Genomic DNA, 13,745 nt, shown 5'->3' on the forward strand with positions numbered 1-13,745 from the left:
GTCAGAGCTGATAAGAAACTTAAAGTTTCTTTATTTTTTATAACTTTTTTAAAAAGGCTTACCATATATATATATATATATATATATATATATATTTTTTTTTTTTTTTTTTTTTTTTTTTTTTTTGGCTGAGTCGGGTCTTAGTTGCGGCACACAGGGTCTTCGTTGAGGCATGCGGAATCTGTCATTGCAGCACACGGGCTCTTCATTGCGGCACTCGGGCTTCTCTTTAGTTGTGGCAGACGAGTTCTTCTCTCTCTAGCTGTGGCGCACGAGCTCCATGGCTCATGGACTCTGTAGTTTGCAGCACGCGGGCTCTCTCGTTGTGGCAGGCGAGTTCAGTAGTTGTGGCATGCGGGCTTATTTGCCCCACAGCATGTGGGATCTTAGTTCCCCGACCAGGGATCAAACCCACGTCCCCTGCATTGGAAGGTGGATTCTTTACCACTGGACCACCAGGGAAGCCCCAGAAACTTAAAGTTTCTGTAGCCTAACTCCTGCCAGCCCCAAAGAGATAGGGCAATTTGGGTGAGTCCCTCAGCTTGCCGGGCACAGCAAGCCACTTTCTTTCAGGAGAAAAGGAGTCTGATAAGGGCAAATCACTCTACACAGGGCATGAGCTGGGCCTGCCTTTCTCCTCATCATCTCTGTGTTCTTCCTCAGAAATCCTATGAAGCTGCTGCTCCAAGGCCTTGGGCCTGTCCTTCAACGTATTAGTTATATCCATGTATTTATCTTCAGTCTTCTTCCAGAAAAGATTTAAGGCACCTATAAATTTGCAAAGGTTTCAATGAGATGAAACAAAAAATAGAAAAAATGTTAAGAAAGGTTCATAGGTACATGGAAAAGGTGTTCACTCTGATATTACATGTAGTAGTGAATATCCAACAGTAGAGAGTAGGTAAATCAACCATGACCCATTCAAACCTTGAAGCATTCTGCCTCACAATTAAGAATGCTGGTGTGGATCAGTGGCTGTTCATTGACCACAGAAGGAACTAAATCTTTGGGGGATGACGTACAAGGCTCCCCACAATTCATCCCAACCCACCTTTGTAGCTTGGTCTTCCACAAGTCCCCCCAACTCTCCACACTGAAGTTCTTATGTTTCCTAAGCAGGAGAACGTCTCACATATTTGTGATTTTATATAAGCTGTTCTTGAGTTTCAGATGCTTTCTTCATCCAGTCTCCTGGTGAATTCATATCCATTCCTTAAAATCGACTTCAAGTGTCACCTCCTCTGTGAAGTTTGCCCAGATCTTCTCAGGCAGAGTTGGACATTCACCTTGCCCAGAACTCCCTGCTAGTTTGGCATCTATCATAGGTCATTAGTATTACTTGTTCATGACTGCCTCCTGCCTCAGTTCGTGACTACCCCAGGGGCAATGGCTCTGCCTAATTCATCTTTCATTCCCTTTGGGATGAGATGTGGGACAGGAAGCAAATGTTCCTTGAATGAATGGATAATGAATTAATGAACAGACCCCTCTTGTGGCACCTATCGCTTTCTACCTTGTATTGTCTTTGTTTGGATACCTCATCTCTGTTCCTGGATTGACAAATCTTCCAGAACAAGAACAATGTGATCCATTTTTGCATCCTCTACCACAGCCTGCCCTAATGCCTACTGTTTGAATAAATGAGCAAAACTCTAGTTTAAAAAAATAAACAAACAAAGAAACAATGCCGATATGGAAGTAGTCACTGACGTGGGACAATGTCATTACACACCGTAATGAGAGTACTTGATGAGCTTATTTTATCTACATGCAGGTAAGAACATCTGGAAAGGATATATATCCCAAATATTAATGCTTCTTTTTCAGGGGGAAGGATTATGAGTGATTCTTGCTCTCCTTTTGACCACCTACTGCTTCTGTAATTTCTAGTTTTTCCCCTCAATGAACATGAATTACTTATGTAATATAGAAATAAAATTTACAAAATAGAATATGGGTGAGGAAAATGGAGAGAGGAGAAAATAAGAGTTTTACTCCATGTAGAATTTATTTGAAAATCTATTGATTTAAAAAAATCCTGGGCTTCCCTGGTGGCACAGTGGGGGCTTCCCTGGTGGCGCAGTGGTTGAGAGTCCGCCTGCTGATGCAGGGGACACGGGTTCGTGCCCCAGTCCGGGAAGATCCCACATGCCGCGGAGTGGCTGGGCCCGTGAGCCATGGCCGCTGAGCCTGCGCGTCCGGAGCCTGTGCTCCGCAACGGGAGAGGCCACAGCAGTGAGAGGCCCGCGTACCGCAAAAAAAAAAAATCCTAAGTACAGGTTTATAGTGTTATGGCCCATTGTCCATATTTACGCATAGCAGGCAATTATTAAAGGTTGGAGAGGTGGACTTATAACACTGGGGTTTGAAAACTCATGAGCCAGCTTTTGTTAAATCTTAGACTGTGTTCAGGGAAGTGAAAGTTAATAACAGTGCAGTCACTGTCTTGTTTTGAATGGAATCTGACAATGACCCACCCTTCACGTGTGGGCTGTAAATAGCTTGTGTATGTTGGATCTTGATTGTGCAAGAGAGGATCCTAAAATCATGCTGTAGAGCTGGGTGAGTGGGTGGGTAGATGGGAATATGCACACGCGTGCACACGTACATACACTACACGTGTCAAATCTAGCGTAGGACCACATTTCACCACCTCCAAGGCAGCACTTTGGTCCAAGCCAATACATAGGCTCCTGACTGGTCTCCCTGCTTCCTCGTTGTGGCCCAGTCACTTCCCTGTAGCTCGAGCCATCCTCTCTGTGATCCGGGCCCCACCTGGATCTCAGTGCCTATACCTCGGCCCCTGCTCACTCGACTCCACTGGCCCTTCCCATGCCTGGAACACTCTCCCCCTCCACTGTGGCTCGCTTCCTCACCTCCTGCCGGTCTCTGCCGAATTGCCATTGATTTGTGAGGCTTTCCACACCACTCTGTATAAAATAACTGTTCCTTCCTGTTCTGCGCCACCACCTTATCCTACTTCATTTTTCTTCATAGCATGTATCCCCCCAGCACAGTACATATTTGTTTACTGTGTGTCTCTCCCCAACTAGAATGTAAACTCCCTGAGGGCAGGGACTTCGTCTCTTCTCTTTACTGCTATTTTCTTAGTGCTCTAAGTAGACGCTCAATAAGTATTAATTAATATTCAGAAGAAGGAATGGACTGCAGATGTCCTGTGACGGATCTTCCTCATTTTACTGATGAGGCGCCTGAAGCCCAACTGAGAAAGCTTTTAGCCCAGCCCAGGGACACACAGCTGGGTCAGCGAGGCTAGATCCCACTCTCCATTCTGCTCCACCTCCTGCCCGCCCACTCCTTGGAAGCGAGGCTAGCCACACACACGCACAGGGGCTGTGGCTTCGTCCATCCTGTCTCCTGTGTGTTTTTCCAGTTTATACAGAATTTCAGCCCAGAATAGCAGAAGAAAAAACAGCTGTTCTTCCAGAACCCTGGAAACTCTTCCAATGGGTCTGTCCCTGGGAAAACAGCAGCAGTCTCAGGGTGGGAAGGTAGGAAACGGAGGAGGGGGTCTTCCAGCAGTGGGGGCAGTGGGCTGGATTTGGTTTTGCAATTAAAATAACATCTGGGTCTGTTTCCGCAGAGCGGTTCTGGAAGGTGGGTGGTCTGTCTGAAGCATCAGGTGGGGCCTTCCCCATCCTGGCCCCAGGGTGGGATTAGGATGGCGGGTGACTGAAGGGCTCACCCAGCATATGACGTATGAAAACAACCGGGTCCAGAGAAGTCTCTGGAAACCCCATCTGCAGCCTGGCCTGAAATCTTGCTGGTCCCTACCCTGGCCTCACTCCGGGTCATCTCTGGACACCTCCCTGTACACCCTCAGGCCTCCTTGAGATTGTTCAGACTCCCCCTTTGATGTGTAGAGAGCTCTGGCGTCCTCCCACTCATGCCCCATGTGGTTTGTTAATTGTCTGTGAAATGAGGGATTTGAGGCGTTGCTCATCCGTGTGAGGACAGTGGGGCCCTGGCGCAGTGGAGCGGGGTGGGGAAGGGACACTGAGGGCCGTTCCAGTCTTCTGAATCCTGTTCCTCTGTCTGGCTCCTCAGATGCAGCTTTTGGATAAGTTTCCCATCGAAGGTGGCCAGAAGGACCCCAAGCAGAGAATCATCCCCTTCCTCCCAGGTAAGCTTTTCATGGCCTCACTAATGGGATGGGGGACACCCTGAAGAGGGACATTCTGTAGGCCAAGAAAAGGCTGACTAACTACTACACCAGAAATTCTGGGCCAGGCGGGCCTAGCAATCTGCATGTTAACAACTCCCAGGGGATCGGAAGCCCCTGATTTTGAAGGCCATTGTCTTCATAGGGGCCTCTCCCACCACTCCAGGGCCACCTCTGCTCACCCCGGGCTGTGTAACTTAGGAGGAGTTTCTCAGGCTCCGGGACTTTGGTTTCCTTTTTACAACAAGCATGGAGAGATCAAGTTCTCCTATGAAAGGATGAAAAACTTCAGGCTGAACTCTTTCCACTGGCTACCGTTGTAATCACAGGTAGCCTTAAATCAAGCACACTTCCCCTCTCAACCTGCTCGAGTCCTCCTGGCACCATTATCCAGCTGAGGCTCTGACGGCTTAGGTAACATGGCCTGTGAGTTGGCAGAGTTAGGATTTGAACCCGGGTCTGTCTGGTCATAAAAGGCCATTAACCGGGCTTCCCTGGTGGCGCAGTGGTTGAGAATCCGCCTGCCGATGCAGGGGACACGGGTTCGTGCCCCGGTCCGGGAAGATCCCACATGCCGCGGAGCGGCTGGGCCCGTGAGCCATGGCTGCTGAGCCTGTGCGTCCGGAGCCTGTGCTCTGCAAGGGGAGAGGCCACAGCAGTGAGAGGCCCGCATACCGCAAAAAAAAAAAAGGCCATTAACCATCACACCATTTTGGAACATGTTTAAGGCAATTGATTATGTTGTGTCACCTAGAGGGAATCTTCTCAGGTGTGTCATAACCTGCTATTACTGTGACATCTTCAATCGGTGTTGGAATTTATAGCTTACAAAGTGCTTTTTAATTTGCGATCGTATACACATCTCCACACTGAGGCATGCATTACGATTTCTGCTTGAGGGATAAAGATGTTGAGGTTCAGAGATGTTAAGTAACTGCCTATAAAAGTGGCAGAGCCGAGGGCTTCCCTGGTGGCGCAGTGGTTGAGAGTCCGCCTGCCGATGCAGGGGACGCGGGTTTGTGCCCCGGTCCGGGAAGATCCCACATGCCGCGGAGCGGCTGGGCCCGTGAGCCATGGCTGCTGAGCCTGCATGTCCGGAGCCTGCGCTCCGCAATGGGAGAGGCCACAACAGTGAGAAGTGGCAGAGCTGAGGTGTGAACTTGGTCTCCTGCTCCAAACTGGGCTCTTTGCCCTGACCCATGTGGGTGGTGCTGCTTTCTGGGTCTCCGCATCCCCTACCTTTCCCCAGGCTAGTGAGTTGGCTGGTTCCCAGGGGACCTTCCCTCACAGTGGTCTTCACCCTCCATTCCTGCTGGGCCCGGACCTCCCCGGACGTCAGCTATCAGTGGGACCATCGCAAGAAGCAGGTCTGCATCTCATTAATCCCTGGCATGCAGCCAGCGCATGGTTAGTACCTGCTTGTTGACTTGCAAACCTACCTACGGGCAGCCCCCCCAGAGAGTGGTTCTTCTCTGAAAGGTACTCCTCGTGCACCCCCATCCTCAAAAACAGTGAAAGACAAGAGAAGGCATTGCTGCCTGCCCTCCGAGTCTTATGCTAAAGTTGGAGGGAATCAATTTAGCTACAAAGAACTTCTAAATCCTCCAGTTCAGATAAGACCAGAATGAGTCAGTGAGGGTGTAGGGAATCTCGGCCCCGGACCCCTTCCATGGAGGCAGAGGACTGCCTCTCTGTTCCTGGCCTAGGAGTTAACGTGGGGGACTTTTGCACCCCTGCCTGGCTTTCTGCTGAGTCTCAAGGGAATTTGGAACGACCAACACCCAGGTTTGTAATGACCTTAGATATTGCTCCAGTACAGTCCAGATGGTCCTCCACCAAGGACCCGGGAGCCCATCTAGGATGCTGTGGACACAAGTGTCCGAGAGCCAAGGATGTCAGTGCCCGGCCCTGGTGCCGGGTGGACTTGGCCTTGGGGTATGAAGGCTGCCTGTTGCTCTAAAAGAACCAGCTTTTCCCCCATTCGTGGCCAGTGCTCCAGGGAGAGACTGCCTCACTATCATTCACTCAGCAGGTGTTTACGAGGGCCTCAGCCTGTGCCAGGCCCAGGAATAAGTGCCCAGGGCCAGGGACTGTGGTGACCTGGAGAGTCCAGGGAGATCTGGATTTGTTTCCTTCATCTAAAGGAACCCTCGGGCTAGTGAGAGAGACAAGACCTACTCCCTAATCAGAGAAGCTCTTAAGGCAAGATGTGACCCTCTCTACCACTGTGAAATTCCAATTTTGATGGAGAAGGAGCTCATTGTGAGCCCAAGGCAGCAAAAGCCTCCTGAATGAGGGGGACCTGGAGCTGACCTCGAAAGATGGGTGGGGTTGGGTGGGGTGAAGTGCAAGGCTCATGTCCTGCTGCTACCACAGTCCAAAGTCACAAGAGTCGGACTGTATGGCTTCACCCCGGAAACTCTGACTCTGTTGGTTACCAATTGTATTGCCTTCTCTGTGCCTCAGTTTTCTCATCTGGAAAATAAGGATGAAAACATATCTGCTTCATGAGGCAGGATTGAGACCTCTCTGAACTTCAGTCTCCTCTTCTAGGATTATGGTGGGGATTAAAAGAGTTCATGTAAAGTGCTTTGCACAGTGCCTGTCCCATAGTAAAAGCACAATAAATGGCAGGTGTTAATAAAGAAAGTGCCGCCTCACCCTGCCATCCCTAACTCCTGGGAAAAGCCACAGGACCCTGCCCCCATAGAGCTGTGACTTGTGCATAGTGGGTGATATTGTCTAGAGGACTGCCCCCGCTCCAGTCCCATCCTAAAGGAGGTTTCCTTTTCCCCTGCTTTTCTGTGTTTCTCCCCTTCCTTCAGTGGGGCTCTCTCTCCAAAGCTTCCCTTTTGCTCACTTGCTCTCCAAGACTTCAGAATGGACATTGCTGGCCATCTGGAATCCTACCCTGAGACTCCCAGGCCCTGTTCCTGGCTTTCCCCTCACCCACTAGGAAATACCAAACCCTTTCATACTTTACTCAGTCCTTAGCTTGAACAAGAAGGAAAAAGATTGAAGAAAAACAACCCAATATAAGCAGAACCAAGCAAGCAAGGGCTGAGTGGGCATGAGGGTTCCCAAGCCATCCCACAACCCTGAATCAAAGGGGCTCCCCCAGGAGGGGAGGGATTCAGAGAAGGGCAGTGATGAATGTTGCCTGTCTTAGATCGGGTTCCGAAAAGCAGAGCCTGAGACGAGGGTTCTTAGGCAAGTTGACTTTTGAGGGCTGCTCTCCAGTGAACATCCTAGGACAGTGAGGGAAGCAGCACAGGGAAGGGGAAGACACTGGGCCGAGATGTGGGTTCAGCTAAGTCTGGCCTCAGCCTGACCCCGTGAGGAGCTCTGGAGAGAGGACGGCACCACAGAGTTGTCCCGTCTTAGGGGACAACTTTTATACTCCCCATAGCAGTATGATCTGTGAGCAGCCCCCTCTCCAAGAAGTGTGAAATATGGGCAGGTGCTCCTGAGGGCTGAGGGCGTGTCCCTGGAGAAGGGGCAGCTGTGAGCCCTTAGTAGCCAACACCCACAGAGCGCGGGGTGGGAGCGTCCATGGTGAGGGACTCCAGACAGGGCACCTACAGGTACACTGTATTACCTAACACCAGCTTGAGTCTCTGTTTCCACCTCCCTGCCTTTGGAGAGGCTGTCTGCAGGCACCTGCTGATTCCCCCAGGCTAAGCCCTGGCAGCAATGACTTTGGCAGAACCTTAGAGAGCTCAAAGGCACTGAAGTAATCCAGCAGCCTTTGCTCCAGCAACCCTGGGAGGTTAGCAGCCAGCCTCAGGAACAGCTCTGCCAGCCCTTTGCCTGGCCTGGAATTGCCGAGCAAGGGAAACCGAAGGGGAGGAAGCGGAGAGCGCCTGTTGTCTCCAGAGGGGCCTCAGTTTTAGCTTTGGAGGTGACGGGACACGATGTGCATTTCTGCTGCCCGGACATGGGGTCTGGGGGTGTCTTCGGAGCGTTAGGCCAGCTGTTTTGCTTTGGCTCACCTGGCTGCAGGCTCCTGGTTGGGAGATCATGGACGTTTAGCTGGTGGAAATGACAGAGAAAGCAGAGGAACTGAGAGAAGAGAGGGAATCTGAGGCTCACATGGTTATGCGCTTGCTCATCTGACAGAGTCCTGACTGTCTTCATTTAATTATGAATCTAAAAAGATTGGTTATTTGATTTAAGTCACAGTATTTTTTTTAAACTTTACTTTGAAATAATTATAGATTCATAGGATGTTGCAAAGCTCCTAGGCACTCTATATTCCTCCCCTCCAATTCCATTACCAAAGTACAGGGTAGGTGGCATTATTCCCAATTTAAAGATAGGTCAGATCACTTTCCACCATCATGTAGCCACTGAGCTGTGTACCCATTGCCCAGCTTCCGCCGGTGGTGATACCTTATGTAACAACCGTACATTATCAAACCCAGGAAATTGATATTAGCACAACTCAGTTACCTACAATTACAGACCCAAGTAATTGAATTTTATTGTAAGGAGGTAGAGAGGGCCAGTAAGCAAGCATGCCAGCTGGTCTTTAGGAAGGAGATGGTAGTTTGACAATAGTCCCTGAGAAGTTCCACTCCCAGGCCTGACCTCTTGGCATTCCCACCTCCAACAGAAAAGCAGGGGTGACCCTTGTTGTACATTAAGGCTTATTCCTGAAAATTTCCATGAAATTTTGCTCTTTGGACAAATCACATCATCTTTTAGGTGTCCTAAATGCTATTCTTTTTTAAAATGCTATTCATGAGAAGTCCTTTTGCAAAGTAGAGCATTCTTTTTTTTGGTTTATGTATATTTTCATAATTGGGGGCTTCTTCTGAGTTTGCTGGAAACAGGGCAGACCTGGAGCTCAGAGACTGGGCAGTGGTGTTGACCCCAATGGGAGCACAGCTAGTCCACCAACTGGGAAAGATCTGAGATTTTACCCTATTTGCAAGCCAGTTAAGTTAGCTTACTCCAGTTTCGTGGATGCCAGCTAAAAACACGAGACTCCTGGGTCAAAGACAAAAGACTTCATGATGACACAGCAAGCAGCATGAGTATTGCCTCCAAGTCCCATAGGGCATGACCCCATGGGCCCAGAGCAATGCCTGCACATGCAGTGGGTTGCATTATCGGAGAGGAACCAGATCTTCCGGAGCCCACGTCTTATAATGGGCGGTAAGTAAACCTACCCCTTTTGCTCAGGAGAGAGACTATCCCAGTCTCCCAAGGCTCTATGCAAACCTGCTGTTTGCTCCAGAGCAAGGAGCTCCCTGCCTCTGTCTTCTAAAGCTGTTTGCTATACAAACACCTTTGAAAAAATAATCCAGAACAAAAGGCGGTTAGTGCTTTGTGGACAAGACATGCAGAAGTGCAAGAGAGCCAGAGAGACTTGTCTTACAACAAGTGTATCTGGTGCTTTTTGGGGTCTCCTGCTTTTGGGAGAGGTGGACAGAAGTGAAGTCTTTAGGACACTGGGCCGAGCATGATGGGGTCAGCAGCCTCTCAAGGCAGCCTACTGTTTACATGGAACTTTCTGCCTTGTTTTAGAAGACTGTTGTGGAAAATCCATCTCCTGTTGCCCATCCTGGGATTGGAGTAGATTTCCTGTATATCTTGACTTTGCCAGCCCAAGGAGGCTCCCTGGGAGGAAATGGTCATTACAGAGTGAAGAAGAGTGTGTAGCTGCTGATGAAAAAAGCAAACCACTGCGACCAGGGACCAAAGGGCTTCAGAAGCCAGGCAGCGGAGCAGAAAGAGGTGAACTCGCTTGGCAAAGGCTGCGCGAGGTCTCCTCCCACTCGCAAGCTGTCTGTGTCTCTGTGCTGACTGGTACTGGGCCTCTGAGCTTCCAGAAAGCCCCTTCAGCCTAATAGCAGTCAGTCCCACCCACAGGTATACATACTCCTGGGTTGGTGAGGCGTGGAGGAGCTAGATTGCTTAGGAAGAAAAGTGAACCTATCACCTTAATCAAAGAGGTGCTGCCAGCCTGCAGGCAGCCTCGTGACCTCACAGGCTTAGAGGGGTGTATTTTTAGAAAGCAAGCATGCTTCGTTCTTTGGTACCAGCTCACCAGTTTACATACCGGCCCCTTAGTGAAGAGGCAGTCTGGAGCCCCAGCGCAGGAGGGTGCTGCGTGAATTGCAAGCACGGTCTCCAGGTCCTTCCTCTCTCTGCCCCCCAGAGCCCTGTGCAGCAGATCCGGTGTTTGTTCCAGCACAGAAGGAAGCGGTGGGGGAGGGATGTCTTTAGCTAGAGCTGGTCCATGGTGTCGGGGAGAGCTGGCCCTCTCCCTGGGCTGTAGGCTGTTCTGCTTGTCCCCACCAGGCGGCAGCCTGAGAAAGCCCTCCCCAAAGTGCCTGGGAGGCTGTAAGGGAATCAGTGGCTCAGAGATGCTGGCAGGTGCCACAGTCCCCAAGGGAGAGGACCTGAGAGGTTTCTGAGCCCCACTGATGACCTGGGATGGCAAGAAAAGGCAAACCTACGTGATGAAAGAGAAAAAATAGGGTCTGCTGGTAATGCCAGGGTTTTCAAAAGATCAACGAGATTATAGGCCTGAGAGGTACCGTGTGCTGTTTTAAAAGCAACTTGCCTGTAACCTCCTCTGGAAGTGCTGGGTCTTCTCTTGCTGTAATTACTGCCCCCACCTCCCCAAATCATTCTCTCACTCTGTAATATGGGGCGGGTGGTTCCCAGGGCCTGCTCTTGGCATCCGGTTCTGAACGCTACATGGAAGAGCTGCATGTGTTCGTGCCTGCCGACGTATTAATTGAGCACCTACTACACGCCAGGCCCAGCTGTAGGCACTGGTGATGTAGCTGAGAACAAGGTAAACTGGGCCACTCTTCTCAGGAAGTTCACCTTCCAGTGGGGGAGTCAGGAAGCAAACGAACAAGTAAGCAATTTCCAACAGTGCTAAGTGCCAGAAAGAAAAATAACCAGGTCATGTTGGCTGGGGCATCTGAGATTAAGTGGTCCAAAAAAGCCGCTTTACAGAGGTGACACCTGAACTGAGCCAGGCGTGGGCAGATCAGCTCTCGAGGTGCCAGGCTGAGGAGCCAGCAAGCCAAGTGTGACTGAGCATGGATGTTTAAGAACAGCAAGAAGTGTGTGAAGCAGGTGGGGAATGTAGGGGGTGAGCGGCCACAGCGAGCCAGGCAGACAGGAGTTGTGGAACCAAGGAACTCCAAAGCATGTCTTCTGTGGCAAAGAGACGGCTCCACACGCGTGTGTAAGCTGTGCCACTCAGCCCAGTCACAGGCATCCGGGGTCGGTTTCCTCGTCTACCCGGTGGGTTCATCATGGTTTGGGACGGTGGTCCAAGCGTGTTATGCCTACAACGCGCTGTGTGAACTGCAAAGGGAGAGGCGCCCGTGCTGCAAGCCTGGTGGCTCGGCTGCGGGCACGTGGGTTTGCCTTGCGCTGCCCCGTGCCTGCCTGCGCTCTCCGTGCCGAGGCTGCTCCACAGTTCAGCCCTGACTGCACTTCCTGCTGCCCCTTCCCTCCCTGTGGGAACTTGCGAAGCTGCGAGGAGATCCTGTCTGAAGGGCTGATGATCCAGATGGTTGATTGGGGCTGAAAGATGGGAGGAAGCTGCGCGCCCCTGGACCCGACGCCGTGGTAACAGAGCAGGGTCACGAGCTTTGCAGCTCTCGGCTCCAGAGCTGCCAGGTCTCGCTGGGAATAAGGAGCTTTGCTGGAGGCAGCCACTCAAGGGCCCCTTTTACTTTTGAAAGTCAGTGTGGATCAGGCCCCCTAGTCCTTCCCCCGTGTCATCCCCCGAGTTCAAGACCAGGGAAAGGGTCAGGTCACTTCGTTACCACATGCTATGTGTCTTCATTGTCCAGAGATAATTCTAGAAGGGAATCGGCCTCCTGCACACCCACCCCAAACCCTCAGCCCCGAATGAAGTGTATCCTGGGGTATCTTCCACAAGAAGCCTCTGATCTAAGCAGAAATGTGTTCTTTTCATGGTCTCAGTCAGTCTGCCTAATTTAATGTGCAGAAAAATGTGCCCTGGATGGGGAGCCAGAACGCTGGATTCTAGCGTAACTCTTGCTAATCACTGTGGCACAGCATTGCATACGTTAATCTAGAAGTTTGATAGAGCAACCAGGGATCTTCTTGCATGTTGGCAAAGTCACCAGAGGCCAGTGATTTCAAGTCTCTGTGACATTCCTGATCTCCCCTACCCTCTCTCCCCTGGAAATAAATTGTTTGCTTACCTGATGCCCAAACATCCTTTTTCAGGGTCAAATCCTTTCACTCCTGCTTAGTGGGCGCTCAGATGTGCCCCAGGAGTGGCACTGTCAGTAAATTCACACTCAGGTGTAGATGACTGTCAGGTCAGTTACCTGAGCTCAGGTGTGATAGAGGTGAGACAGCAAGAAGGCAGCTGGGAGAAGGAAGCAGGGACTGGGCCCCTGGGGGCACCTTGAGAAACCTGGTCGATGAGGCTGTGTGAGCTTTCAGCATGGCTGCCACACAGGACCAGGCTGTGCCATTGTCATGGGCCAAGCTGAGGGGTGAGGATTCGTCCTAGGTGTGGCGAGAGGTTTCTGAAGGTTTTAGGCTGAGGCCCCGTGATTGGATTTCTGTTTCTAAAGGATCCCTCAGCTGAGCTTGTGGGATAGACTGGAAGGGAAAGGGAGCAAGCCTGGGGTAGGGAGACCCATGGAGGCTGGGCAGGGCATGACAAGAGAGGAGGGTGGCTTGACCCGGGCTGGGCAATGGTGTGGAGGGAACTAGATCCGAGAAGTATTTCAGAGGAACAGCCAGGAGGCCTCACTGATGGACTGGAGATGGAGGGAGAGGTTGAGAATGACAATGCCCAGGTTCTGTTGGGCGCAGCCCTGCCCCAGATGCGGACCCAGTTTTCCCAGGACCTTTCCCCCAACTCCAGCCTTGGACTTCACCCTGGGGGTGAAAGGAAACTTCCTCCCTCCTCCCTGAGGTAGCTGAAGCCTTTGGCACATATGAAAGATGCTTTGTGGTGGGGAGTCCCGCCACCAGCCTCTCTCCCCAGGAGACTCCGGGCGCTAGGCGCTCTGGCTTCTGGGTCCAGGGGGGTAGGAGGGGTGGCAGGGCTAGTGGTGGTGCAGGAAGAACACTGAGGTCCATTGAGAGGGAGCTCGGGGCCCCCCTTCTTAGGAGGTAAGGGGTGCTGGTGGCAAATCTCCACAGTGTCCCTGGCCTGACCCCTCCACTGCTCTCCAAGGTCACCCTAACTGGACCCAGCCCAAGGACAGAGCCCCAAGCCAGAGCTCTTCCCTGGCGGGAACTGAGCTGACTCTTGGAGATGCCCCAGGCCCATATGAACTGATGCACCATTCATCCAGAGGCCGCCTGGCTTCGAGCAGTACAGTTGCTGTGAGCCCTGAAAACACCTCCTCCCCCTTCACCTCCACAGCTCCAAGAACTGACATCCCCCGAGGAGGCCCCAGGATGCCAGGCCACCGGCCTCCAGACCACAGTGGGCCTGAGGGACTGGCACGGCCTGAAGGTGGAGTCTGTTCACCTGAATGCACCTTCAGAAGGCAGGGCTGGTAGCACCGGCCCCTCTCTACCCTTCAGGGGCCGG

General features: G+C 51.5%; 1 protein-coding gene across 3 annotated transcripts in view; it reads left to right on the top strand.

Moving 5' to 3' along the window:
• Positions 1–13,745, top strand: part of SH3PXD2A (SH3 and PX domains 2A) — a 246,067-nt gene that overhangs the window by 87,330 nt on the left and 144,992 nt on the right. For 2 of the 3 annotated variants that reach the window (XM_060099983.1, XM_060099958.1), the window contains exon 3: positions 4,069–4,144. In XM_060099983.1, the coding sequence (XP_059955966.1) occupies positions 4,069–4,144 (76 nt within the window). Of the gene's footprint in view, positions 1–4,068; positions 4,145–13,745 lie in introns of those variants that run through there. The other variant, XM_060099964.1, reaches the window with a different exon arrangement.

Source organism: Mesoplodon densirostris, chromosome 1 (genome assembly GCF_025265405.1).
Source record: "Mesoplodon densirostris isolate mMesDen1 chromosome 1, mMesDen1 primary haplotype, whole genome shotgun sequence".
Classification (NCBI taxonomy): domain Eukaryota; kingdom Metazoa; phylum Chordata; class Mammalia; order Artiodactyla; family Ziphiidae; genus Mesoplodon; species Mesoplodon densirostris.